This window comes from Ornithodoros turicata, unplaced genomic scaffold (genome assembly GCF_037126465.1).
Source record: "Ornithodoros turicata isolate Travis unplaced genomic scaffold, ASM3712646v1 Chromosome87, whole genome shotgun sequence".
Lineage (NCBI taxonomy): Eukaryota > Metazoa > Arthropoda > Arachnida > Ixodida > Argasidae > Ornithodoros > Ornithodoros turicata.
In genome coordinates this window covers 535,115-562,768 of record NW_026999395.1, presented here as the reverse complement: position 1 = coordinate 562,768, position 27,654 = coordinate 535,115, and the positions used below count along the sequence as shown (strand labels likewise).

General features: G+C 46.4%; 1 protein-coding gene across 1 annotated transcript; it reads right to left on the bottom strand.

The window, feature by feature from the left end:
• Positions 1–10,499: 10,499 nt before the first annotated feature.
• On the bottom strand, positions 10,500–11,855 carry LOC135374635 (uncharacterized protein K02A2.6-like). The gene has a single exon (XM_064607590.1). It carries the CDS (start codon positions 11,853–11,855, stop codon positions 10,500–10,502), a length of 1,356 nt encoding a protein of 451 aa, XP_064463660.1.
• Positions 11,856–27,654: the final 15,799 nt, after the last annotated feature.

Here is a 27,654-nt window from a genome sequence, read left to right as displayed (position 1 = left end):
GCACAAATTTTTGGGTGTGCGTTTGATACATGCAATGTGATCCAGGAAACAAGCCTTGTCATTCACTACTGTTTTGCGCTTCTTGAGCTACTATGAGCTACTATGCGCTTCTTAAGCTTAGTGCAGCCATCCTGCATTAAAGCTCTCTGTTATTGTTCCTGCGTCATGTCCGTACATTTTTTATGCGAAAACCCGGGAAGCGTAGTCTAACTCATTGGTGGGAACGGAAAATCTAAGAACGGAAAAAAAGGTAGCAGCGTCAGCATGGTACCGGTATGAATGTTCCGCCTATTTTAAGCCAGTACGACAGCCACGCATGCCCTGTGCATTCTGAGGAAAATGGTTGACTAGGCACATGTAGGACCATAAGCACACTTACAACTATAGTACATAGAGTACAACCAGCACTTGATGTTCTCTAGCAAAAATGCCCTTCTTTTTAGTTCAAAGATGTACGGTTCTCATTGATGCAGTAAAGACTCTGACATTGCACTGTGATGGAGATGACATTTGAAGGTATGGTATACGTACTGAAAATGATGCTGAGGAACTTGAGCACTGCGAATTTTCGTTTCCCTTTCTGGCCGATCCAGCTGTACTGTTCCGCCAGGGAGTCTGTCAATATGTAGCACAGGATGTTCCGTGTTGCGTGGCCAACATCATTACCCCCAAGGCGACATAGTTCGTCTATCTACATTTGGGTAGAGCAACAAAGATATTAGACGAGTACCAATTAACTACCTTAATGATAGTGTAATGCGCACCAGCTTTATCAACCGCATAAGTACACCACATGGAATGCTTTTTGTGGGATACAGTCTCGCATAAAAATTGCTTATCCATTTCATACTGGGATAATGTTAAGACATATAATATGCACTACTTTAGCATTATTTAGTGTCCTTAAGTTTTCTGTACAATATGCATAGTTCTACTATGCATCCTCTACGTTCAAATTCCATACTGACATGAAGGCATGTAGTTTATTAACCTTGACTGCGAATATACTTGAGTAATGCCAGAAAGATCACCAGTTGCGCTGTCTTGCTCTCGTTCAGGGTGCTGTCAAATGCCTCCAGGTCTTCAGTGGTGGTGAAAGGTGCTTGAATCATGGACGGACAATGCTCAAGAACGCGAATGTGTCGAGAACACAGCTCCTCCAGTACTACACCATGTTGAAGCTGGGTTAGGCGCACCATATGCAGCAGCCTCATGGCCTGCCGTTGAAACTCTGTATGACAAGGCCATTACCATTATAGGGCGGTTCCATAAGTTTCCGGCCCGAGTTAGAAAATGCGCAAAATTTGAAAATGCGATTAAGGACGTGTGGCGCCATCTGTTGGAGGGCCGGAGCACCACCCTCAACCCTCTCCATGCTTTTGTCGGTTGAAGAGCGGCATTTCAAACAGCCAGAGTGCACTCTTCAGTTAAAATGAAAAAAAAATCGAGTGCCGCGCTGTGATAAAATTGTTGACAAAAGAGGGACTTTCGCCTACAGAAATTAAAGCGCGACTGGACAACGTGTACAGGGAAGCCTCTCCGTCGTACAACGGTAAAAGACTGGGCTAAGCAGTTTCGACTGGGGCGAGAGTCCATTGAAGATGATCCACGCGATGGTTGTCCAGTGGAAGTGGTGACACAAGAAAATTCGTCTCTTGTCGAGAGGAAGTGCTGAGCGACAGGCGTCTGAAGGTGAAGGAAATCTCTGAAAGGCTGGGGCTTTCCAAAACTACCGTTTTTCGCATCATCGGCGAGGGCCTTCACATGAAAAATGTCAGTGCGTGATGGGCGCCACGACTTCTCTCGTCAGTTCAAAAACAACAGCGCGTCGTCTGTGCCAAACAGTTTTTCTAGCTCTGTCAAGAAGACGAAGAAGAAATATTGAAGTGAATTGTCACAGAGGATGAGACTATGGTGCTCTACTATGATCCCCTTTCGAAAAAGGAGTTGATGGAATGGCGCAAACCAGGAGAAGCACCCCCAAGAAAAACCAAGGTCACACAATCCACAAAGAAGATCATGGCAACAATATTTTGGAATTGTCACGGGATCCTCCTCATCGACTTCAAAGAGAGGAACACCACAGTGAATGCGACTTATTATGCTTCACTCCTGCATCGACTGCGAGACGCCATCAAGGAGAGGAGGCGCGGCAGGTTGAGTCGAGGTGTCCGGTTGCTCCAGGACAATGCCCCTGTCCACACGGCTTCTGTTGCCAAGGCTGCACTGAAGGAGTGGTGCTTTGAAGAAATCCACCACCCACCCTACAGTCCAGACTTGGCACCGAGTGACTACTTCCTGTTCTCAAACTTGAAGAGGGATCTCAGAGGACGGAGATTTCAAAACGATAGTGAGGTGCAAGAGGCAGTTTTCCAGCGTTTTGCGGACAAAACTTCGGATTATTTTTTCAAGGGTATGACAATGCTGGTTGAAAGGTGCAAAAGTGAAGTTAAGGGTGACTTGTTTTGTCTCTATGACTATTAAAAGTTGGTCGGGCCGGAAACTTATAGAACCACCCGTATTTGTAACTGAGGCGGTGCAACATTGTGATCACCGCAAGACGTGATGTTTTTACATCAAACCTGCCGTGTAGTTTTAACCAGAGTGTCGAACCAAAACTTGCATTGCTTCAGTTCAGGTTCGCAGACATTTGTAGATAGAGGCTCGATGATTCCGTTTCTTAAGGCGTTTCCAACGAGAATTGCACATACTCTGGATGATCGAAGCTTTAAGGTAAAGATCAAGTAGTTGTGTTTATGCCTAATATAGGAGGGACTTGGCAACGATTGGTATGTCACACAGCTCTGAAAAATTGCATTAACACGGAGTATAAAAGTACTTGGTATGGCTTACATGAATGCAAGCACAGTACAAGTCCACCATGACTGGCCATAGTCTGCGAAAGATTACTTACAGTAGCACGTAGTGTAGTTACTGATGAGATGATATCTCCCAAGAAACCGAAACTGTAGCGCATGCTTATTGATTAATGTTGTCGCGTGTCTCCAGAGAGCAGAGAGATAGAAATTATATGTTTAATGAGAGCAGAAAGGAGTGAGACATTTGAGAGACCGTTATCCACTACATGTTGCTGTCCACTGAATGTTGTTGAGCATTAGAATTTATTGAAAACTAACAAAAATAATGATATAGCCATTTTGGAGCGCAGCTGTTGCACATATTTCCGTATTTGAAAAAAACCGGTAACCATGTCTCAGTTTTTGGTTCTCATGTGGTTCAGTTCCAGCCATGCCGTGCCAATATGGGTATGGTTCGTTTAGGAAATCGCGAGGTTTTTTCGGTTCTCGCTTCGCGTCGACACCCTGGTTTTAATAGAAGTATTAGATCTCACAATACAATATACAAGCTGGTGTGGCAATCTTTACACTAAAGCTTGTGGGCTTGAGATAATCCCCGGTTCCGATCACATGATGGACACGAGGGGGCGTATGCGGAAAACCAGATAAAAGGCATCGGGACTGATGCGGTGGGGCCTTTTTTGCTGTGGCGGTTGGGACGGCAAGTGCAGTAAGGTATGGAATAAACCTTGTTTGTTGTTTGAACCTTTTCGTTTGCTGTGTCTTCCTTGGCGACGGAACGGACGGACTGACGCCCCGAGGTTGTGGAAACACGGGTTTTCCACAAGCTAAACAGAAAACAAATTTTAGCAGATGTATCATGCATATGTACCTTCGTGCAGCACAACCTTCTGTTTCCGTGATTGCTGCAGGCTGCCCTCTGACCTCGACTGAGCACAAAACAAATGAAAAGCCTACTTCAGTAAAAACTATGCGAGAAACTAGAGTCGACTATTCGAAACAATATGATGACGATTCCGATGACTCGGATTTTATTGGCACATTTGCAACTAAGGCCATAATATTCAAACCTACAAAACATTAATAACCAAAATTATGCCGCAGACATTAACAGCTGATGACAAATTAGTTTTTGTTACCAGAAACACTGAAGCGACGAAACTCACGCTGAACAAATGTGCAGTTCAGTCGAGATAAGCGAAGTGCGCTGGTGCCACAGAAATGGTGAAGCATTGGGCAAAAAAATTACTAAATATCCACGAGCTTGCATGCAGGGCCTGCGCTGAGGCACGCGCCAGTTGAACCTCCATCAGTCTCCGTCTGATCCATATCCCGGCTTATTGGTATGCATGTTTATCGTTTACTTAAGGCTAGCCCACTTCTCCATGCTTCGTCTGACAATTATTACAAAAACACGGATAGAAATAGCAATATAACCAGTCACATATTTCTAGCTTTCTAGCGAAAATATAAAAAAAACATTGTTCCACGCTTGCTGGCAGTGAACAGAAAACGTTACCTTGTTACCACTAACACTTTGTTATTTTCATGCCATTAGTGGCCTAACACGCTATAAGTAATGCATTGATATGCCCAAACACCCAAGCAATATTTTAAAACGGCTGGTCCAGTGGAGAGAAGCATCAAGCGGAATTCTGTTGCTTTCCATCTGTCTAATTCAGTTAGGGTCCTCGATTTCCTAGACAATTCGCGGGGAATATAATCATGAAGAGAAAGATTCAACTCTGAAAGCTTGTGTCGGTCAGCTGGCCCAAGCGCACACCTAGGACCATGAACCCACAGGTTCAAAAGTTTCCGCATGACCCCCAGGCAGGTTAAATGCGTGCAATCTAGTGGAGCTACAGCAATACAGTCAATATCGAGGTCTGACAAGACTGATGTTTCCCTGTGATGGTCTTCGTCATGCTGTTCGCGAAAGCTGGCATCGGTTTGTAAAGGTGCGTCATTTTGGAGGGAGCACATTCGACTCGCCTTGTGCACTCCTTCAACAGTACACTTTGGACATCCTGACATCGCATTGTGACCTTGATACCAAACACGAATAAACGTGCTGGAGCGTCACATATAATGCTGTCAACTATGACAGAGTGATGTTGGCCATTCAGGGTTATACCTCCATCTTGCAGTTCCTGCAAATCGTGTACCAGAGGCGTGAGCAACTCATTCGACGACGACGTACACACAGTAGTCTCCAACAAGGAAAATTTGCTGATTCTCTGCAACCTTAGGGAGGCACTGTATGGGCCAAAGTTGACTTTTTGAACTTTTGCTAATGGGAAGTCCGTCCACATTGAACTGAATTGGAATAATGGATGGTACATCCGTTCTCTGTGCGAGAATGGAATGAATGCCGCCAGACACACCAAAATGGCAATACTTGCCATTTCCCATTGGCACAAGCTTCGTTCCTGTAGACCGCGGAGTACGCAACAGCGCTCGAGCATCTGAAGCAAAGCCAGAGTGACAGGTGTAGGATCGGAGAACCTTCAAAAGGGCGCTCACTGCGGTCTGCGTCACATTGTGTGTGACGGCCCAGAAGAACGTCAGTGTCATGTATGACGCCAGGTGTGACGCTGGGTGTGCCGGTGTCGTTAAACTGCATACCATTGGGCAAATCTTCCAGTGCGGCTGTCCTAGCATGCCCACATCCATCTAGTAGAGCTTCGCTGTGTTCTCCTATCACCCGCGGAGGAGATGGCGCAATATCGCTTGTTGTATAAACGAGCTATAGGCCGTCGTCAATTAAAGGCATATCGTTCCTCCTGCGCGGTGGTCCACATAAAGCCGTTTTTCTCCTGTCTTCTTCGTTATGAGCAGGATCGCGCTCGCAAAATTTGAGCTGGACTCCAACAGGATGCCTGCGTCTTTCAACTCGTGAACTGTGCTGCGTACATCTTGCTCCGTATGTGAAACGCGATATCTGGCTTGTAGGTTATCAGAATATGGTTGGTGAGGAATATCGCTGCTCGTGTTCTGTACAATGATACACTTATCCCTGCCGCAGCTGAAGCAAAACAGGCGCTAAGTGCTAAAAGTTAGTTGAGATTCTGGTATGCGCCTATGTCAAGCTCAGTTGCAGTGATGATAAAATCCCGCGTTACACCTTGCAGACAATAGGGTTTGATTCGGAGGCCACATCGTCCTCCATGCGCCAGGTTCCATGAGCACGACCCTCTCGCCTTCGTTGGCACGTTCCTGGTTGGAGACGTTAACGACTCGTCGTTTGTATTCGTCGTGCTTTTACAGCATACCGCCCAAAATGCACTGTTCATGATCGGTTCGGTGAGGTCACCGTGGTTTCTTTCGCCCACAAGCTAACATGTCTGGGAGAAAGTGTCGGAATGTGGGTACGTTGAAGACTTCTTTTGGCGTGTCCCAAATTTTACCGCTCTGCGAATATGCGAAGGGTGTTCCTCTATCGAGCTAAGGCGACGTATCGTTGCTCAGTGAATGAATGTTTGATTAGTAGGGTTTAAAACTGGACATTGTCACGACTTAAAGTGTAGCTGTGTCCACTTTGAGGCGCATACGTACGTCCCAATACGTCTTTCCCGCGCCGTAACCATTAAGAAATAATTGCGTGCCCGGAGTGTCGTCCCAACGCCTCCGCATCACTCTTAGGTAGTGCTACGCACTGATTTCCCATGTCAATGAATGATTTCACTTCTTTCCCGTTGAGCAGCGCGGTCAAAAAATACTCTGTCGTGGATGAGTTATTAACATCTTTACCGGAGCGCTGGTGCGGGACCCCAGGTATGTGGTTTACTTGTCACGATTGTTTCTATTTCTGTGCCACTGTCTTCGATGTCAGCAGTGTCATAGGCTTCGAACCATGTTTCTTCGCACAGGCTTCATATTAGTGACCCGTTTCATTACACGTCTCAAAACCTGGTTTTCGTTGCGGTTTGGGTGATACGCGGAGCAGTTGAAAGAAAGGGACTCGCCTTTACCGTTGACTCCTGGTGTCTTCGTTTTTTTGGGTGATTCCCCATACTGTTTTCTTTCTTCTACCGATGGAGTGCCGTTGCCGAAATCACGCACACTTAAGGGTCATGTCCGGTGATGATGTAGTCGATGCAAGCCACATCGTATAATTTACTGCGACCAGCCATTGCGAGTGTAAAAGCCCGGTTAGACCCATTTCTTGTTCACGCCTTTTCTTCTCCAAGCAGGTGTTGAAATTCCACGCTGGAGGGGAAAGACCCTAGAGTTCCTCCTCCCACTCGCTCCATAATTGCCGGGCAGTGTGCGGACCTCCACACCAAGTATTTTCGACTCCGTCTAGTTTCGTAGGCGCGGAACGTTTTTCGCCCCATTCGTATGCCTCTGTAAGATTGTCACTTTCCAAAGCTTGCACGTTCTAGAATGTCTTTTTCGAGGGGTGAAACGCTGGCGGTTTAGGTGGTCAATCATCTGTCCCTGCGACCGCGCGCATTTTGACTCCGATCTTCACATCGAAGCTCGGGTGTCTGGACCAGCTGCGTAATTCCACTGATCGCTTCGCACAGCACCGTTTCGATATCTGTCTGCATTATTTCTCTCAAAATTGAATATGCTCGCTGACCTCTGGTGTTCCAGTGTCTTGAGTGGTCTTGAGAGGAGCGTTGCCACTCGTTGTTTCGTGTGCATGTCCGTTGCGCGTCGTAGTGACGTGGTGACCTGTCTGCTGATCCGTCGTGTGGTCTTCAGTGATAGAGTCGCCGTTGATGTTGTCGGTCAAGCTGTGATTAGAGGCCGCCAAGTCCCTCGTTGCTGCGTCCCCTTACTACGCAATTCTCGTCCGCCTGTAGTCGCATGGCTTCGTTCCAGTTCCGTTGCAAGTGCACGCAGGTTGCGAACAATCCTAGCGCTTGTTTTCTATTGACCATTGGTAGCACTCGTCTTCTGTCGACCATTCATCGCGCCTGATTTGTATTGACCAACCCTAGCGCTTCTTCAAACTCGGCCATTCCCACTCCTTGTCCTTATCTGCTTGGTGGATGAAGCTATGTGGTGACCATGATTGGTACCTGATTGGTCCACATGCGTAAAGATGGACTTTACCACACAGCATGCTCCTAGCCAACCATCATCTCAAATGATATCGTTATCTGCCTGCAGCAAGCCAGTTCTTCTGTCGCCGAAGTTCGGCACGGATATGTCGGCAAAACACGTTCGCATGTCCCGTAACCAACTCCCACCTCATCAGCAATGTCTCCAATGGTTAAACGACGTCTCTCCTTACGAACCAGCTGTTCGATTTTGACAACCATATCGGGTGTCGTGCGGCTGAGGGGCATACCAGTGTGCGCGTCATTCTCAACAGAAGTCCGGCCGGCCTTGATTCTAGAACGCTATGCAAACACCAGTGTAGAGCTCATAGTCTCTTTCCCCAACCCTTGCAGGATCATTTCCAGTATCCTCGTACCATGCCTGCTAATCTTTGTACAAAACTTCACACTCTCTGTTCCGTCTTCAGATCCATCATGGAAAACGCCGACCGTCGAGCGGATTCTACGACATAAACGGACGTATCTTGTGAACGCGTCGTCCGTCGAGAGGAGTGTAATTTACCAGACTGACTCTCAACTTAAGCTAGTGCTGCCACCTGCCTTTGCAGTGTGCCACTACAAGGCAAACAGTGGCAAATGGCAACGCTAGTCTCGAAAATTTTGGATCAAACATCGAATAGGTGAGAGCGCTGGATCAAAAGGAATCGTGGAGGTGTGCCAGTGCCAGGGACCTTAGCAGTAATGCTTCGGTGTCTGAGCCCTTGAGGATTCGTGGGATTTCCCAGTGTAGTTTTAGTTGTCGCACTAGCAAGAGTGGTTTGACCCTCCGGATGGTGTAGACCCTCCAGTTTTCATCAAGTCAGGGCACGTAACGATGTCATCCGAGGTTATTGTTGGCAAGTGGCGTGCTATGAGGTGAAGCTCATTTCTAAGAGTGCACTTCTTGTAGATCGCAACAATGTTGTCACGACTTGCTTGGACGGATGGCGAACTGTTATGGGCGTCACGGGTATCTTTTGAGTCTCGTTCCTAAGCCGGTGGGTTCGGGTTTCGTAGCGGTTCGTGATGCCGCTATCTCTGAGGAACACACCAATCGCTTTAGTTGCTTTCCGTTGTCTAGTCAGGCACGACCATGTCCCAAGAAGCTTGCGGAGGATGAACGAATGAGAGTCGAGCCTGGCAAAGTAGATTTGAAGTTGGGCCCTGTATCTCGCGTGCATTGAGCACTGGATGATAATGTGCATCTTGTGATCGGGAGTTTTTGCAGGCAGAGCACTTTGGAGATGGTGAAAGCCTCATTTAATAGAGAATTGTTTGGACATATAGTTTTCCCAGGCGGTTCCTGTGGAGGATCTTTTGGAAAAGTCTATCCAGGTTCCATGAGATGGATGCTCTCAGATCAGGATCAATGTACCACAGTTACTCAATCGTCTGCTCGAAGGTTTGTTTTCCAGAGCACTCTGGAGCATTCCGTGGTCTTGCGTTTGAGGTACGCTGGAGTCGCTTTTCGTAAACGATATGGCGCTCTCCTTTGTTTTCTTGAGTGCTTGTGTCGCCTTGCCGCAGCTTCATTTCCTGGTTTCAATACAGTGGAAGGAGCTCAACACTTCGCTCAACACTTAAGCTCAACACTTAAGTGTTGAGCGGTTAGAGATCTCTGGGTCTCTCGTTTGGTTTCCGGAAGCTACAACGAGAATAAAAGAGCTTGAAATGATTCAAAGACGAGCTATTCGTTTCGTGTACAACAAATTTTCCCGTTTTGACTCACCAACTCAAAAGCTCCAGTCGGCAGGGTTTCTGAATCTTCGTGTCAGAAACAAAATAATGCGGCTAAAAACTTAACGACGAAACTTGCATTCTCAAGGCCAAGTACTTGAAACTTTCCGACACTGGTAGTCGTCGCAGAAAGCACACCAAACATTTAGTGCAATATCGCTTCAAAACAAACTGCTTACGGTACTCCTTTTTCCCTAAAACCGTTGAAGAATGGAATAAGTTACACCAGACGGCCATTGATTGCGACACCCTCCCTTCTTTTGTCTCCTGTATTACTGAACTTTATCGTGACTCAGAACTGTGTTTCCTTTATAGATGTGTATGTGTGTACGTTTGTGTGTATATATGCATATGTATAGCTAATGTAGTTTATTCAGTACAGCTTCATGTTTGTTGGCATAGCGTTTTCCTCTTTTTATTTTATTATGATTATTGTTGTTGTTGTCGTTATATTGGTAGTGGAATATGCGCACTATGTATGTCCCTCCTTCCATGGCCAGTCAAACGCCAGAAGTATTTCAAATAAATAAATAAATAAATTTCTTTGTCGGCTAGTTAGCTTCAGTGGCTTCTGGTTCTCGGTAATTAGTGAAGAGCACCAATAAACGTAGACCGTGATCGATGGAAATGATTGTGGTGTCTTACACCGAATGTACAGGGCAGAGCCCAGTTACGCAGCCTGACTCCATCGTTCCATTCCCAAACCTTTTATTGCACGCGCCTCGAGCCATTATGACGATGCCTCGCCGATACCACATATCCCCCTTTGTTGAAAAAGACAATCCCATGACATACAAACTTCCAAAACAAAGTCAATTGCAAATTAGCACACAAGACGGCAAATGCTCTAGCATTCCACAATGTATATGTCCAGCGAAATGACATGTCCACTTTATGTTCCTGGAATGCTGTTCGGGTATCTCACAGGTGGTGCACGACTTCTCGCGCTACGTCGTAATGGCGGTGGTGGTGGTGGTGGTGCTTCAAGGGCATCCTGGGGTTGCTCTACCGGCGCAGATTCCGTTTTGGGAATTGAAACAGTCCACCAGCCATGCCGTGACGAAGTGTCCACTTTGTCGCCCGCAGGTGGTTCTCGTGGCTGAGCCCGTGCAAACTTTGATGAGTGCCACACTCTCCCGTCTTCGAGGAGGTACGAGAGTGGACCACGGGGCGCTACAATCCTAAGAGGAGCTGAATACTTTGAATTGCCTTTGGTTTGCCTACCAGGCAGGCGAACGCGCACATAATCCCCTGGATGAAATCGTTTCTTGACGGCACGTCCCTTGTTGTCCTCGTTTGTTTTCTGTTTGGTTTGTCGGGCTGCTACACGACGCCGAATTGCGGGCATGTCGAGTTTCGGCGTGATGATAGGAATGCCAGTCGGCTGCAGTTTCGTTCTTAGGTTGCGGCCGTGTAGAAGCAGCGACGGTGAAACTCCAGTAGTTGCATGGGGTGTCGACCTGTACACGGTCAGATACTCCAGCACGGTGGTCCTAAGCGGCTTGTTTTCATTAGCGGCGATTTGCACGATGTCCTTGAGGACGCGGTTAAAACGCTCAACTTGGCCGTTGGCTTGCGGGTAGTAGATCGATACCAGAGTATGACGTATTCCACAACTGCGAAGAAAGTCTTGAAATTCGACTGCGAGGAATTGTGGCCCGTTGTCTGTGACAACTTCTTCCGGATATCCCTCACGGCTAAAGAGATGTTGCAAGAACGTAGTTACTGTCCTCGCTGTAACGGTGGATGAAAAAGAAACTTCCGGCCATTTGCTGTGATAATCCACCAGAGTAAGTGCATAGGGATACGGCTGTGGGTTCTGCTCAAATGGTCCAACGATGTCCAATCCCAGCTTCGACCACGGTGCTTTAGGGAATGGTACTGGATGAAGAGGTTGCTGGGCGGTCTTCGCGGACTTATCGCAAGCCTGGCAGACAGAGCATGATCGTACCATCTTTTCCACGTGAGAATCCATGCCTGGCCACCAGTAGTACTCTCGCAACCTCTGCTTCGTGCGGACAATACCACAATGGGTGTCATGAGCAGATGCTAGGAGCCGGTCAGTCACAGCCTGAGGAACGACAATGCGATCTCCTCGTAGTAGTAGTCCGTCCACGGAAGAAAGCTCATCTCGACAACGGTAAAACGGAAGCAGTGATGTCGGTAAATTGGCGCAAGGCCACGAGTTGTCTTCAATGAATTTGACAACAGCAGTAATCGAAGGATCGACTCGTGAAGCTTCCTGCATTTCGTTTTTTGATACTGCAGACGAAACTACGCAGACAACTTCCTCGTCGAAGCTATCTTGAGCAGGCAACGGTAGCCTGGATAGGGCATTTTGGTCAATTTTTAGGTTATTTTGGTCAATTTTTTTTTGTCAATAGGGCGCAATATTGGTCGCCTTTCTTGTATTTGATGGTGAAATTGTAGTAGAAGAGCCGAGCAGTCCACCGTGAGATGCGAAGGGGCCGGTGTCCACTTCCCTGTGAACCCAGGAGTGTGACCAAAGCCTGGTGGTCGGTGCGTAGTGTAAACGGTCGTCCCCATAGGTATACGTGCCAGTGTTCGCACGCCCACAAGCACGCCAATGCTTCCCGTTCGCCTACAGAATACTTCCTTTCTTGGGCAGACAGCGTTCGGGATGCAAAAGCAACAGTGCGCAGGTGGTTATCCTGCAGCTGCTGTAAAACGGCACCCAAACCACAAGAAGAAGCATCGGTACTTACTACGACTGCTAGACGGGGGTCGAACATGTGGAGAATGGGACATGAAGCTAGCATTGATTTGATACGAATGAAAGACTCCTCTGCTTCTTGTGTCCAGGAAAATGATTCTCCACTTCTCAAGAGCTTCCTCAGTGGCTCCAGGACCTGTGCATAATGCGGAAGAAATTTGCCATAATAACCGACAAGGTCAAGAAATGACCGAAGAGATTTTATGTCGGTTGGCGGAGGGGCTTTCTCGATGGCTTCCGTAGCCGATGGCAAAGGTGAGAGCCCTCGAGCACTCACAGTATGTCCTAAGAAAGTCAGTTCGGGGACGTCAAAAATGCACTTGTGGTTGAGCCGCAAGCCTTCTTGCGAAAGTCGTTGTAGAACTGCTCGAAGGTTGTCCATATGCTCCTGCTCAGTTCGCCCGTACACGATGATGTCGTCAATATAGAATAATACTCCTTGACAGCCTTGCAGTAGGAGTGACATCATAAGCTGGAACGCTGACGGAGCGGATGCAATTCCAAAGCATACACGTTTGAAACGGTAGAGGCCATCGTGGGTTATAAATGCTGTTAGATCCCTGCTGTCTGGATGTAAAGGAACTTGATGATATGCTGAAGCTAAATCGAGCTTGGAGAAACGCGTAGCTCCAGACAGGGCATTTAACAGTTCATCTGTATGGGGCAAGGGGAAACAATCTGGTATGACTGCCTTGTTTGGCTCCCGGAGGTCCACACAAAGGCGGATGGAGCCATCTTTCTTTTTCACCACCACGATTGGTGATACCCATTCCGACGCAGTAATCTTCTCTATTATATCTTGCTCTTCTAGTCGTCGCAGTTCATCTGAAACTTGTTCGCGAACTGTGAGCGGTAGCTGTCGCAATTTACCAGTAACGGGCTTGACTTCCGACCGCACTTTCACCTTGTGCACGTAGTTCTTTGCAATTCCTAGCGTACCATCAAACAGGTGTTCGAAATCTGAAGCGAGTACTGACGGTAATGGAGTAGATACTGTGTTTGAGCACGTAAGGTGGAGCCGGTCGATCCTAAGTTCCAGTGCGGTGAGCGCGTCAAGGCCCAGTAGAGTTGTACCGCTCGAAACGACGTAGAAGATCACACACACTTTGCGGTTCTTGTGGGTTACCGATGCTGGGAAGCAACCGACTATAGCGATGCGGCTTCTTGAGTAGTCGAAGAGGTTGATGGACGTCGGCCTCAATGTAATGCCAGAGAAGTGCTTGTTGTAAATTGCTGCAGAAATAATGGATACTGACGAACCTGTATCCAACAGGAAATCGACGTTGGTGCCTTCAACATTTACTGTAAGATATATTCCAGTCTTGCGCCTCGTTTCGGGTGATGCAAGTTGGAGTACTGTTGGGCTGTCGTCTTGCGAGGTCGACCCAGAAGTGCTCGGATCCGAAGCTAATGTACGAACTCGGCCAGAAGATCGGCAGACCGACCGAAAGTGTCCTATCTTATTGCAAGCCAAACACTTTTTGTTTCTTGCTCTACATGAAGGTGAGTTCGCGAGATGATCCGCCGACCCGCAACGAAAGCAATGTGTGCCTGACGTCGGTACCGATGGTCTGTTACCAGTTCGGAACTGCTTGTTAGCAGTCTGCTTGAATCGTCGCTTGGCAACTTCTTGTACAGTGAAATCTTCTTCGTACTTGTGGAATTGTTTCACTTCCTTCTGTGTTTGCTCAAACTGACGCGCGAGAGCCAGAGTCCTATCCAAGGTAAGGCCAGAGCCTTCGAGCAGCAAGCGCTCACGGAGGTGAGGAACATTCGTACTCTCCACAATTTGGTCCCTGAGCATTGCGTCGCATGTGGATCCAAAATCGCAGCTGTTAGCTAGCTGACGAAGTGCAATGAGGTAGTCGTCCGTCGTTTCACCAGATTGTTGACGACGTTGTCGAAAATTATGCCGTTCGGCGATTGCGTTTGTCGCGACATCATAGTGCACGTCCAACGTGTGCAAAGCCTTTGCGAAAATATCCGGTTGCCCAGTAGAGTCTGCCGAACCTGATGATGTAGTTGAAGAATCACCCGATGGTAGCAAATCGAAGATCCGTTGACCTTCGCTTCCCAAGCAGTGGTAAAGAATCGCCTTGCGACGCGTTGCGGATTCACTGTCCAGTCCAGTTGCGATGAGGTAATTCTGGAACGATTTCCGCCATGACAGCCAGGTTTGCGGAGGCTTACCAGGATTTTGAAGAAAGAATGGTGGCGGCGGAAGACCAGACATTGTAGCAAGTCGTAAGTAGTTCCCGTCTTGTAAGTAGTTCCCGCTCGTCGCCAAAATATGGTGTGGTGTCTTACACCGAATGTACAGGGCAGAGCCCAGTTACGCAGCCTGACTCCATCGTTCCATTCCCAAACCTTTTATTGCACGCGCCTCGAGCCATCATGACGATGCCTCGCCGATACCACAATGATTTATACACGTTAATCACCGGAATGAGCGCGTCAGACAAATCAATATTAATTCCATTGGTTTCATGTTGAACTACAAGGAACAGATCAAATGAAATCATCACCAATAAAATAGGTAACCAAGTATTGTATCGTGCTGTCACAGCCCACACATTAAAATTAGTCCCGTTTCATAACGAAGCCCACCCCGATCTTCAATTTGACGTTACCCCACAATTCGGTAAATGCATCACTTCGACCTGGGAGTTGCCACGAGCCCTTTCGCGAACTTACATACCCGGTTTGGGTGCGCGAACTTTACTATAACGCTAACGATCGCTACATTGTAGTGCTACGGTGCTCAGGCCGTGTCAAGTAGCTATGCCGCCTTTAGTCTGTAGGTTCCTAGCTACGTTTGTAAAACAGTAACAAGCAAACAAACAAACAAACGTTAAAGTTGACGACTGAGACGGCTAGAGTAGAGCGTTCGAGGTGTACATAGGTCATTCCTGCTACACTTCCCGCCGACTGTCTTGAAATTTAAAATATGGCCATCAAAGGTCACCGATAGGTGGTAGACGAAATACTCACGCAGTTACTAATAAAACTGAATACACGGGTGACATCAGCGATTTGGCAAAATCAATGTGCATACGCACGTGTGCCAGCCCAAAATGACTTCCTCAAAACATTCAAATCAAAGTTTTGCAAATAGTGTGACAGACACGCAGGTACCCATTTATGTACTAAACGCATTTACAGTATTTACTCTGACAGGGAAAAATAGAAATAAAAATATCCTTAAAAACGCCCCAAAAGCAAGTGGGGGATATACGTTTATTTCGGAAAGGTCAGCAAGGAAAGGTCGGAAAGCAAGTGCTAAAGTGTAGTAGTACCACTTTGAACATCAACGTCAGATGGATGTAGCGAAAAACAGCGACCCTTGCTACGCGATGTGTGAAGGGAACGACTTCGGTCGGAGGCCCATACAGTGGTTTCGGTTAGTGTTCGGTTCCGTTCGGTTCGGTTAGTGGTTTCGGCTGTGGGACGTCGTAGCAAGAGTTCACTAAGCACGCATCACAGCAATCGCACTCCATTGTCAACGTGATAGCATATTATCGCATAGGTGCTGCGTGTGAAAACGAAAGGGACTCACACACTTGATACGGTCGGCGATCGTGATTGTGCGTATCGTGAGTTACACTCATTAATAATTTTATCCTCTCCCTCCAGTCACGAACATTGTTTACATTTGAACATACCCGGACCAATCAGTAAGCAATGTTGCACGTAAGCCTGTTACAGAAATCGATACTTTTTTCGGTGTCAGAGTGCAGATCCTCATACTTACTAAATCGGTATTGGAAAGCATTTACGTTACGAATTTACGGTAACGCGATCCCCGTATCGTTACCGATACTTTTTTCAGTGCCCAACCGTTCCTTCACCGACCATATTTTTTACTCTCATTCATTGTCACAGTGCTACTACTGCAGTGTCACGACGTGCTCCGTAAGGGGAATATACCGTTGAGGTCAAGTCGTTGTCTGTGTGCTCTAGATTTCACTGCTAAGTTGCCGTGTCGCACGTTGTCACGCTCACATCATATATGTGTATGTTAACTTTGAACAGGTTTTCTCGGTCATTGGATTCCACGGTATACGTGGGCGCCACACTAACGCAATTATCATATTGGCCTTTGTCAGCTGCCGGGGAGACCACGGCCTGCTATGGTGACAGAAGAAGACTTTGAGAACCTGCTATTTATTTGTTTCTTGTCGATACATTAAGAGCCCAAAGGCATTACATAGTGGAGGTGGGCACACGGTGGGGATACAGAAAAAAATGAAGACGAACGCAGTGCATGATAAAACTGATAATTGACAACATGCAGAAAAACAAAACGTACAAGATACTATACGGTATATACATATAAACGAGATACACAACAGCTAGAGATACAAGGATGTAATCGGTGATGGACAGTAGTAAGTAAACTACTTTCTATGTAGTTACAAGATAATTGCAACTATTCAACGGAGAGTAATTAGAAGCCAGTAGTTGAACTACATTTTTTGTGCTTAACTACGAAACTGTCGCCGGCTCAGTTGGACACGGCTGAGACCGAAGCACGATCCAAGCCAATCCAGGTAAAAAAAAAAAAAACATGTTGTGTCTTGCACGCTCATTGCTGTGTCTCTTCGCGTCCTGTTTGATGTGGCCGCGATAGACTCTTTCGTTATTGAACACTGCTATAAGGATGTCAACGTGAGAGCAGGAAGCAAAAACTTCACTGCAGCCTGCAGGTTCTCCCTCATCGCATCCTATCTGGGAGAGTCAAAAACTAAAGGGTCATAGTCAAATATCTTGATGGTTGTGCTAAGAAGGCATCAGTGTCTGGACTACAGTCAACCGATCTCAAGATGGCACATTGTGGGAATGGCTATATCAGCCAGTCAACCAATCCAAAGCCAACGTCGGAAGACGTGGAAGAGTGGTCGTCAGTGGGCTCTGCGACACGAAAAGGGTTACATCTAAAGCACCCTTTTTGCGTTTCATGCAGTTGCTGGCATGTGTGACTTCACTCGGCAGCTATCACCGTTCGCGCCAGATTGTTCATCCAGCCACGTCCCGCTTCGAACCTGTGCCACTTGTTCTTCCTGATAATCGACACGAACCGGTACTTTTCGCTCCACGAGCTCTCACCGGCATCAGCCAGTCAACCGGAACTTCGACGATTCTGCCTAATCCTAATCCAAAGCCAAAGTCGGAAGACTGCCGCTGTATGGTCGTCAGTGGGCTCTGTGACACGAAAGGGATGACATCTAAAGCACCCTTCTTGCTTTTCATGCAGGTTGGTAATCATCATTCTATGTTCACTAAGAGGACCAGTAACCTGTGTCTGTTCGTGTCGCCGAGCCCACAGGCGATCGTTGTTATTGCATGCGAATGTCTGAGCGTACTTCGAATCCTGTTATTGAGATCTGGAGATGTCGAGCTGAACACGGGTCCCACAACTAATGAACAGCTTCAGAAATTGCTGGACGCAGTTTCAGCTTTGCCACAGCTGGCCAGTGGAGTAGCGCAGCTTCTTAGCGATACGGCTGACATTAAACGTAGACAAGCTAATACTGATATGTCATTCCGTGAGCTTAGCGCACGGATAGAGGCTGATGTTGCTTCTGTGAAAAGTGTAATTGACGAGGTGTCTGGGCTCCATACAGCCATAGGTGAACTGTCAGCAGAAAACGCAAGGATGCGATCTCGTCTTAACGATCTCGAATCCCACCAACGCCGCTCTAACTGACTGTTTTTCGCACTTCCTGATGATGAAGCAGAAACATGGGCGGAGCCAGAAAGCGCTGTTATCAAACTCCGCTCAGATAAGCTCAACATGAGTTTAGCAACTGACAACATCGAACGGGCACACAGAATAGGCCGCTACATACCTAACAAGTCCCGCCCCGTTATAGTGAAGTTCTTACACTACAAAAAGAAGAAACCAGTCTTATCGGCAGCTCCGGCTCTCAAGGGCACGGGCACAGCCGTGGGTTGTGATTATCCGGAATCAGTGTGTACGGCGCGCAGACACCTCATGGCCTTCTCCAAAACATTATCTGTTCCTTCGAGGCTCCGCTTTGACAAGCTGTACGCTGATAAGAAGTGTTACAAGTTCAATCATACTTGTAATTATGTTGACGAAATAAATGAAAATAGCGCATAGCTATATGATCGACACACTCCCACTGTTACTGAACGACCACGGAACCCCCTCCTCTCCCTTCTTTACACCAATATACGTAGTATACTGTCCAAAGTTATCGAATATTCCGCAGTTGTGGACGATCATTCTGCTGATATCATAGCACTAACAGAGACTTGGCTGTCCCCGAATACGGTGGCGTTCTGTTGGCCGTGAAGTCCACATTTCGAACCAAGAGAGTTGAAATCAGTACGGAACAAGAACTTGTTTGTGTGTCACTCGAAGGTACCTCACCACCATTAATCATTGGCGTTTGCTACCGCCCTCCTCCCCGCACCTCAGACTTGAACTCATCGCTACATAACGTACTCGCTGGTATCAGGGACCGTTTCTCGCGGCACAGTATACTTCTCCTTGGAGATTTCAACATTCCACATATAGACTGGGCCGCATCACCCCCAACTAGTTCTGTCGCTGAATGCCGTTCCTTCATTGACCTATGTCTAGACTTCCAATTTGACGCAAACGGTTCGTCTTCCCACACGATCCACCTTACAATCATCTCATATACTTGATCTTATCTTGTCCTCTGAGCCTTCTTTGGTCGGAGATGGCTTAAGTGACCATAGTTTAATATCTGCCACCATATCTGTCCCATCCTCCCAGAGATGTACGAGTAGGAAACGCATCCATTTATACAACAGAGCGAACTTTGAAGCAATTCGCGAAGGGTTGTCATCGTCGTATGACGACTTCCTGCTGTATTTTCCGTCACGCACGGTCGAAGAGAACTGGTCTTGCTTTAAAACAATGCTACTGGCGCTTGCCGACATGCACATTCGAAGCACGCTCATACGTGAGCAGCGTGAGTCCCCCTGGTTCACGTCCGCTCTCAGGCTCTTACGTAACAGGAAGCAGAGGTACTACCGAGTGGCGCGACGCCCTGGAAATCCAGATGCTTGGTCTAGGTACCAAACTACCTCTGTTGAATATAACAAGGCTGTTCTCAATTCCAAGCGGAAGTTCTAAAACACTGAGCTTCCTAAAATCATGGCGTATAATCCCAAGAAATTCTGGAGAATTATTAACCCTAGATCAACTGCAAGTGTTCACTTGGTCAATGATAGGGGCGGTTATGTACCTGAAGAAGAATGTGCCAGCGCTTTCAATACGTTTTTCTCGTCCGTTTTCTCTGACAATGATGGGTCCCAGCTACCACCAGGCCCAGTGCAAATCGACCAGCAAATGCCCATGCTATCAATTGGCGCACCTGGAATTGCCAGTTGAATTCAGTCGCTTAGGCGGAACACGTCAACTGGTTCCGACTCTATCAACGCCAAGGTCTTCATACAGACCAAGGAAATATCATCCCGCTTTCTATGCCACATTTTGCAACAGTCTCTGGACACTGGAATCGTCCCTCGGGACTGGAAGTTAGGTAGGGTAATCCCCATTTTTAAGTCTGGTAATAGACGTCGTCCGGCTAATTATAGGCCAATATCCCTGACGAGTATTCCCTCCAAACTACTCGAACACGTTGTGTATGCTCACATTGCGCGCTTTCTGGAAAATAACTTTTTCTTTCCAAATCAACACGGGTTTCGAAAAGGATTGACTTGCGCAAAAAACTTGTTCTTGTTCACATTTGATATCGCTTCTGCATTGGACAATAACGTTGAAACTGATGCTATATGCTGATGCCTCTTGCAAAGCTCTCGTCGCTTAATTTTGACCCTTTCGTCATCAGGTGCATTAATACCTTTCTAACCGACCGCCATCAGCAGGTTTTCGTGAATAACACATCTTCCTCCTTCACTCCTGTTACTTCTGGCGCGCCACAGGGCACAGTCTTGGGTCCACTATTATTCCTAATCTATGTCAATGATATACCTCGCGGCATCTTATCGAAAGTGAGTCTCTTTGCGGACGACTGCGTCGTTTATCGCAGTCATCTTTCTGACGACGACAACCGGATCTTGCAGAGTGATGATGGGTGAACGGTGTAGCACATGGAGGATGCTTCTGAACCCGTCAAAATACAAACTGATTCGGTTTACTAGAAGGCGAACATCGTCCACCGTCAATTACACAGTTTGTGATGCACCAATTGAACGCGTCGGATCGTATAAATATTTAGGGGTCCACTTCACCGCTGACTTGTCCTGGAACACCTATATTACTAATATCCTTTCCGGTGCTAGTCGTAGCCTTGGTTACATCCGACGTCACACGCCTCATACCCCCTCATTACTCCTGGCCATTTTATTTCACGTCGTGTCGATCACATGCATAAGGTCCATATACCTTTTCTAATTCATTCTTCCCGCGATCAGCATTGAAATGGAACAAGCTGCCATCCCACATTGCGACCATCACTGATCACGGCCACTTTGTCACCCCTATTACATCATATTTTGCCCCCAACACACCAGCATAACCATATAGTTCTCAACATTTACTACGCAGTAGACTTGTGTATCATCTTGACTCTATGTAGTAGGCGGTATCAGTATTTATTACGTAATAGAAGTGTGCTTTATTCGTTTCATTTTGACCGTATGTAGTGTTAGTATTGTGTTTTCTTTCCTGTTCTGTGTGTGTGTTACGAGTGCTCCACCCCCTTTGTATGGTCTAAGGCCGCTCGAAGGTTAGCTAAATAAATAAATGGCTTTCGTTAGCGCCAGACACTCGATGCGCCAGCACTATTTCAAATGGTATTGTTTTGTTTAAATTTTGTTACCTTTTGTAGCCCCTTTGTCTGTCCGCGAAATGTAGTGCGAGTCTCCTGTGAAAATGTACCTGAGAGTAAGTGTACAAGGAAAAATCGTTGAACATTGAAGCCGGATGTAAGCAAATTAAATATACAAGCTTGATATTCCACGGTATTCAGCAAAACCCGTGTGTGTCTGGTGATAAAGGTTGCGGTCCTTTTCTGGTCTCTCTCTATATACTGGCTTGCGGCATAATCTAGTGCACGTTTATCTCCGCATTAGTGTTTTTAGTTAGTTAGTGTTAGAGTTATGACCAGTGAGATCAAATGTAGTTGTAAAATTAATTGAAACTACTTTGTAGTAGTTGGAGCTGTAGTTTAATTACTGGTTACTGTTTAGTTTACTGTTTACTGTTTGTAGTTACAATTACTATTAATACAAGTGGTTAGTAGTTGTAGTTAAACTACTTTCAAAGTAGTTATAGCCCATCACTGGTAACACACTCATCGCGGAGATCATTCCAGAGGTGAGATCGTAATAGCAATTACTCCTGGAGGAATGAACTTTGAATTGATGATCGAGACGTTCAGACACGTAAGGTGGAGAATTTAACATCGAATAGTGCAAAGATGTGTTATGAAATATCTTATGAAAAATGGAACGTACGGGTGGAGGACGACGTAGGCTAGTGGGGGTAGAGAAAGGGATTGCTTCATAGTAGTGACGCTCGAGTCATTGCTGTAGTCGTTGAGAAGAAAGCGTACGGTGCGATTCTGGAAGCTCTCGATATAATTTGAGAATTGTGTGGTAAGAATCGCAGATGGACGCAGTATATTCCAGTTTAGGTCCTACCAGGGTAGTGTAGGCTGGTTTCTTAATTGATGGTGGTGCTAGCTTTAGACTGCGTTGTAAGAATCCTAATGAGCGGTTAGCGTTAGTTATGATGTAAGTGATATGGGGGGGCTAGACTAAGAGAGATTCGTCGTAAAGAGGGCACTGAGCTATTTAAATGAGGAGACACGCGCAAGGTCACAGGAACCAAGATGATAAGGTACAGTGGTTGGTATTCGCAGTGTGAACGACATAATTTTGAATTTGTTAGAGTTAACAGGCTTTTAGCTGGAGCACTAGGCGTGTATTTGATCAATGTTGCTTTGGATATTGATAAGGTCAAGCAAAATGTCCGGGCTATATAATATATATGCTGTTTTTTTACTGCAGTTTGCTATGATACAAATGTTGTGTTCACAGTACTTTATTCACTTCTCCCCCATGCGAAAGTTTAATGAAAGAAGCTAGGGGAGATAGCATTCAAACGTAGCCGTGAGAAAAAGGTGCGATCCGGTGTTCTGTAGAGGCGCTAGCTGCGGGTATGGAGCACAGGGAGGAGACTGGAGGCGGCGCACTCGCTGGGGCCTGCACGGGGGATTGCCACGTTCGCCAAGGAAGTGGGATACTGCATGGTTGAAATTTTCATTAGACACACATCACACCATTGTGAAAGTGAATTAAAGAAGCTAACGTGAAGCTAGAGAGCTAGAAGTTACCGTGAGAAAAAGGTGCGTCTCACGAGGCATTCGGAACTCACCTGTGCATTAGCGAAGCCGCCACGGGAATAGGGCTCAGGGTGGAGTCTAGAGGCACCAGACTCTCTGCCCGGGGGACGGCTCTGACATTCGCCCAGGACCTGGGAAGCTGCATGGTTAAAGGTGTGTACGTTAAAGAAACTGCAAAGTGAAAAATAACCCCCATATTTTTGCCCGCTGTCGTGCACAACATCATTGTTTGATAAGACACAAGAAGCATTAGTTCTCAATTCGGCATATTTTTACGTATAAATAGTTTGAAGATTGCCGGAACATGGACGGTGCTGCCAACGAGCGGCGAAAAAAAGCAACTTTGGTTTCGGGTCCTGGGCTCCTACGGATTGCTCAACCCTTACCACGTGAGAGTTAATTTTGTAGAGAAGAAAGTTGACGAACATTATCTTACAGCTAAACGCCATTATAAAAATGTCGCTCACTTCCACAGTTTCTACGTTTATGAAGCATTCAGCTACTTCGCCGCTACGAGCTACGATCCGCCGCGCCATCTGCAAAGCCGTCCGTGTTATCGAGTTTATTGTTTACGTCGTAGGTGGTCATGTTGCGCGCGATGCAGAAAATGGAAGTGAATGACATGTCCGTGGCTGCTGTCCGTGGCTGCTGTGTCACGTATTCGAGAGACTTGCATATGCCTGGTGTAGTTTTCGTGTTCGGGGATGCAAAAATCGTGTTCGTTCATCTTCGACGGCGGGCGTTTTCTACGACAAGATTATACAGGAGAGTGCGCGAAAACGAAACACTGTGGCGAAAAAGTGTGGTTCGAAACACTTGGCTATTAGATGCAGCAGCCGTGTCCTGTGTGCTGAGCTCATTTTGTTGCCGATGACTACGAAGATGACGTAGAAAGCGAATTGCGAAGACGAAGCAAAAAGTTGCTTGATTTCGCTTGAGTTCAACACAACGCAGGTATCTACAGGCGTCACACATGTATAAATTATAAGATAGTGATGACGTATACCATTTAAGTTATGTTATCCTACTTGTCCCGTACTCAAGGTTGCCAGCATCAACAAATTTAATTTTTGAGGGCCTTCCAGGGTTGAACTGGCGCCAGACTGCTTCGTGTGTGTGTAATCCAGGCACTCAAGTTGACATGACAGAAATAGCTGAAATGGATATAGCAGACGGAAGCACCAGATTTGTTACGTGTTGCAGACTTTGTGACATTTTTGGAGTCTTTGGACAGGTGCAGAACATTAGTATAACGTCAACAGTAGGAGAAGTAACTCATGAGAACTACCAGCGTGTTTGAAGGGTTGAAGAATACCTCCTGTTGAGGTATAGTTATGACTAAGAAACACTAATTAATTTTCTAGAGATGCATCCTCTACACTTGAAGCCCAGTGAAATAATGAAAGTGCATTGTCTTGGAAGCCCCACTACTGGAATTGTTCAAAGTGTGTCACAGCTGCAAGGTTATCACATTATATCGGTCCTAACTTTGCAGGGTTCTCCTAGTTCGGCACAACTGTCATTTCTCTTTATTGCTCTCCCGATCCTACCTTCTCAGAGATTAATGTGGTTCTCCATGCATTGCATGGCCACTGCCTTTTTCTACTCATTCTACTTTTTCGGTTTCTTGTTCTGTTGAATAAATCAATTGAGAGTTTGCAGCCATCACGCTGTCTACTGTGTTTGCCCCTCATCTATATTGATGTGCTATAACGGTATAGCATATCAACATGCCAAGAGCCTACCAACAACAACCAAACAACCTTGCTTAGTCCTACTTTTGGATGGAAACTACACCATCTGGTAACATCCACATATATAAAATTTTAGTCGACGGACATTTGCTGTTTTTGTACAACCTTCATTGTACGTTTCTTTTGTCTCACTTAGCAAGCCTGAAGAAAAGTTCTCATCTTCATCAAGATGACAGGTCATTTTTTTGATCTGCAGCATTATTGTTCCTGTAACCTTTTCACCAACAGAGAATACAAAACTGCACAAATGATAAAATATAACTTGCTTGTTAAATTCAAAAGGGAAAGACGAAACCGTTTATACTTCTCTTGTTTATTTTGTTGCAGGTTTTACAACTCTATCAAGTACGTCAAAACATCAGAGGGCAGGAAGTCCTACTCTGTTTCCTAATCCCTGGATAATAAAAAAGAAATATATAGTGCAAGTTGCGACAAAATGTTGCATCTGCTCTTATATTTCAATTAAATGTTACGATGCGTTTGTCGTGCACCCTGAAGCCAATTCCAATTTGCAGGGCAGTACTTTATGGAAGTACACCTAAATTACATTAGCAGAGATCTTATGCAATAAATTATTTAGCCATTTTGGAGCACTATTGCCACCACCAATGTTGCATGGTGACTTCAAACCCAGATCAAGGGTCGCTAATACTTGAAGTCAGCCCTCAATTCCTTCTTTACAAATGTTAGTTGGCAATGTTAGTTGGCACTATTAATTGGCATTTAGACACCTGGTCAATAAGAAGTATATTAAAAGGTTATGGACACAGTTCAGCTGAATAACACTCATGAAAATAATAGTATTTACTCATATATACAAGACATGAGACTAATAATTATAATATGCTGTGACTGCAAAGAAAAAGCAATGAGAAAAACTGGCAGCAAGCAAGAAATAAAAAGTTGCTGACATTAATATATACATTTTTACAAGTCTGCACACATCCGCCTTGCGAATAGCCGACAGGTGAGTAACGGAATTTCCTGCAGAAGGGTTTTCCGTCCAATTTGCAGTTCAAGTAGCGCGTAAAGATCACAGGCGCTGCCGGGTATGTTGCCATGACCTTCGGTTTCACGGATGTATGTCAAAGGCACTTGCAGTACCTCGGTGTCAAGGCACAGTATTTCGAAATATTCGTTAGTTGTGATGCAATTGTCTATCTGCTTTTCACACGCATTCTCGGCAGCAAAGACACTGGTCCGTAGTATCAATCGGTTTGCATTTCCCACATGAACACCTGCACAACGAAAAAACAGCGCTTGTTTGGGCTTACACAAGTGCTTCTCCCTGATACCTGTAAATTCCACAAACCAGTCCGTGTTCACGGCAGGGTGAGCTACTGGTGGGCACGAATGTGACTCCGGTAAATCTCTGGACGAGGAAGCACACACTATTCAGCACGCTATCGCATGAACGGAAGTTCTGTGTGAGCGATAGTTCTCGAATGCGGAATTCCAGCGCACTCATGTTCGAGAGGTTCGACATTCTAGACGTAGAAAGTGGTCACAAATTCCCACTGCCATTTTCGTTGTCGCCGGATTAGCGAGCGGAACCTATTACATGCGTCCTCGACAGATGGCGTGGGGTGATGCAATTGTTGACAGACTGCTCGGTTTCGGACATGCAATCATCGAAAATTCGATTGTAGAAAAACTACAGCGATTTCAGCGGAGTTCTTTGATATTTTGAAGGTTCAAGCTTTTCGCTGAAGATGAAGTTTCGATAGATTTTTATTCACTTTTCGGTCCCTTTAAAGGAGATACCATTCGAATGCAGCCGTGACAAAGAGGTGTGTCCGAGAAAGCCTTGGAAACTAACCTGTGCAGGGACCAGTCACGGAAATAGGGCTGCAGGCGTCTGACTCCCAAGGGACTGCACGGTGGTGGGCTGTCACATTTGTCACAGGAAGTGGGAAGCTGCATGGTTGAAATTTTCATCAGACACACATCACACCATTGTGAAAGTTTAATGCAAGCAGCTAGGGGGAGATATAATTCGAACGTAGCCATGAGAATGAAGTGCTACTCAGGAGGCCTTAGAAACTCACCTGTGGAAGCGCCAGCCGCCATACGAATCGGGTTCATGGACGAGCCTGGAGTCTGCACGAGGGAGGGCTATCACCTTCGTTCAGGAACTGGGAAGCTGCATGCTTGAAATTTTCATCAGACATACATCCCGCTATTGTGAAAGTTTAATGAAAGAAGCTAGGCGGAGATACAATTCGAGCATAGAGCCTTAGAGACTCACCTGTGGAGTGCCCAGCCACGGGAATATGGCCCTGAGAGGAGACTCGAGGCGTCTTACTCCCTGAGGCATGCATGGGGGAGTGCCACGTTCGCCCTGGAACCGGGAAGCTGCATGCTTAACACTTTGTTCACGCACACTTCATAGCAATGTAAAAGTGTAATGAATGAAGCTAATGGAGATAGCATTCGAACGTAGCCGTGAGAAAGAGAGGAAGCCTTCGAAACTCACCTGTGGAGGGACAGCCCACGAGGGAGGAGCACGGAGGTATGGAACTCCCTGAGGCCTGCACGGGGTGCAATCATGTTCGCCAAAGTACTGGGAAACTGCATGGTTAAAATGCTGATCACACACGCATCACGCCAATGTGAAAGTTCAATGGAAGTAGCTAGGGGAGATAGCATTCGAACGTTGCCGTGTCAAAGAGGTGCGTTAAGAGGCGGCTTTAAAAACTTACCTGTGGAGAGGTCAGCCACGGGCATAAGGCCCACTGTGTGATTATCCCTGAGATTACCAGCTTGACCAAAGAGGGCAAGGATTAGAACCTTTGCCACTTGGCGGTTGTCTCTTAAGGTAGCTGTGGCGTTCTTTAATGTGTGATCTTTTGTGACGCGCAGTAGAGTTTGAACACAGAACTTGTGTAGCAGCATCCTCGGTCCGTAATGATTCTAACGGGGCACCCAAGGTCGCCACAATGTCCTGCAGTGACCGCTTCGCTACTGTCGCACTCGTGAAAGCACCCACGCACGCAGTCATGTAAGCTCTGGCCTTTTTACTTCTCACGAAGGATATCTGGTGGCTTATGTACACGGTAAGCCAGAGCGTTCCCACTTTGCCAATGCTGTGCAGTTCACCTGGGCTTTCTCCAACGGCATCTTGTGATAGAGGCACTCTAAGCATGAGTCAGTGTACCTTCTAACGCAGCAGCGCATTCGTGGAGACCA

What these genes read in the sequence shown, in the direction of transcription:
- LOC135374635 (XM_064607590.1), bottom strand. Translation starts at nt 11,855, where the DNA reads ATGCAGGAAGCTTCACGAGTCGATCCTTCGATTACTGCTGTTGTCAAA.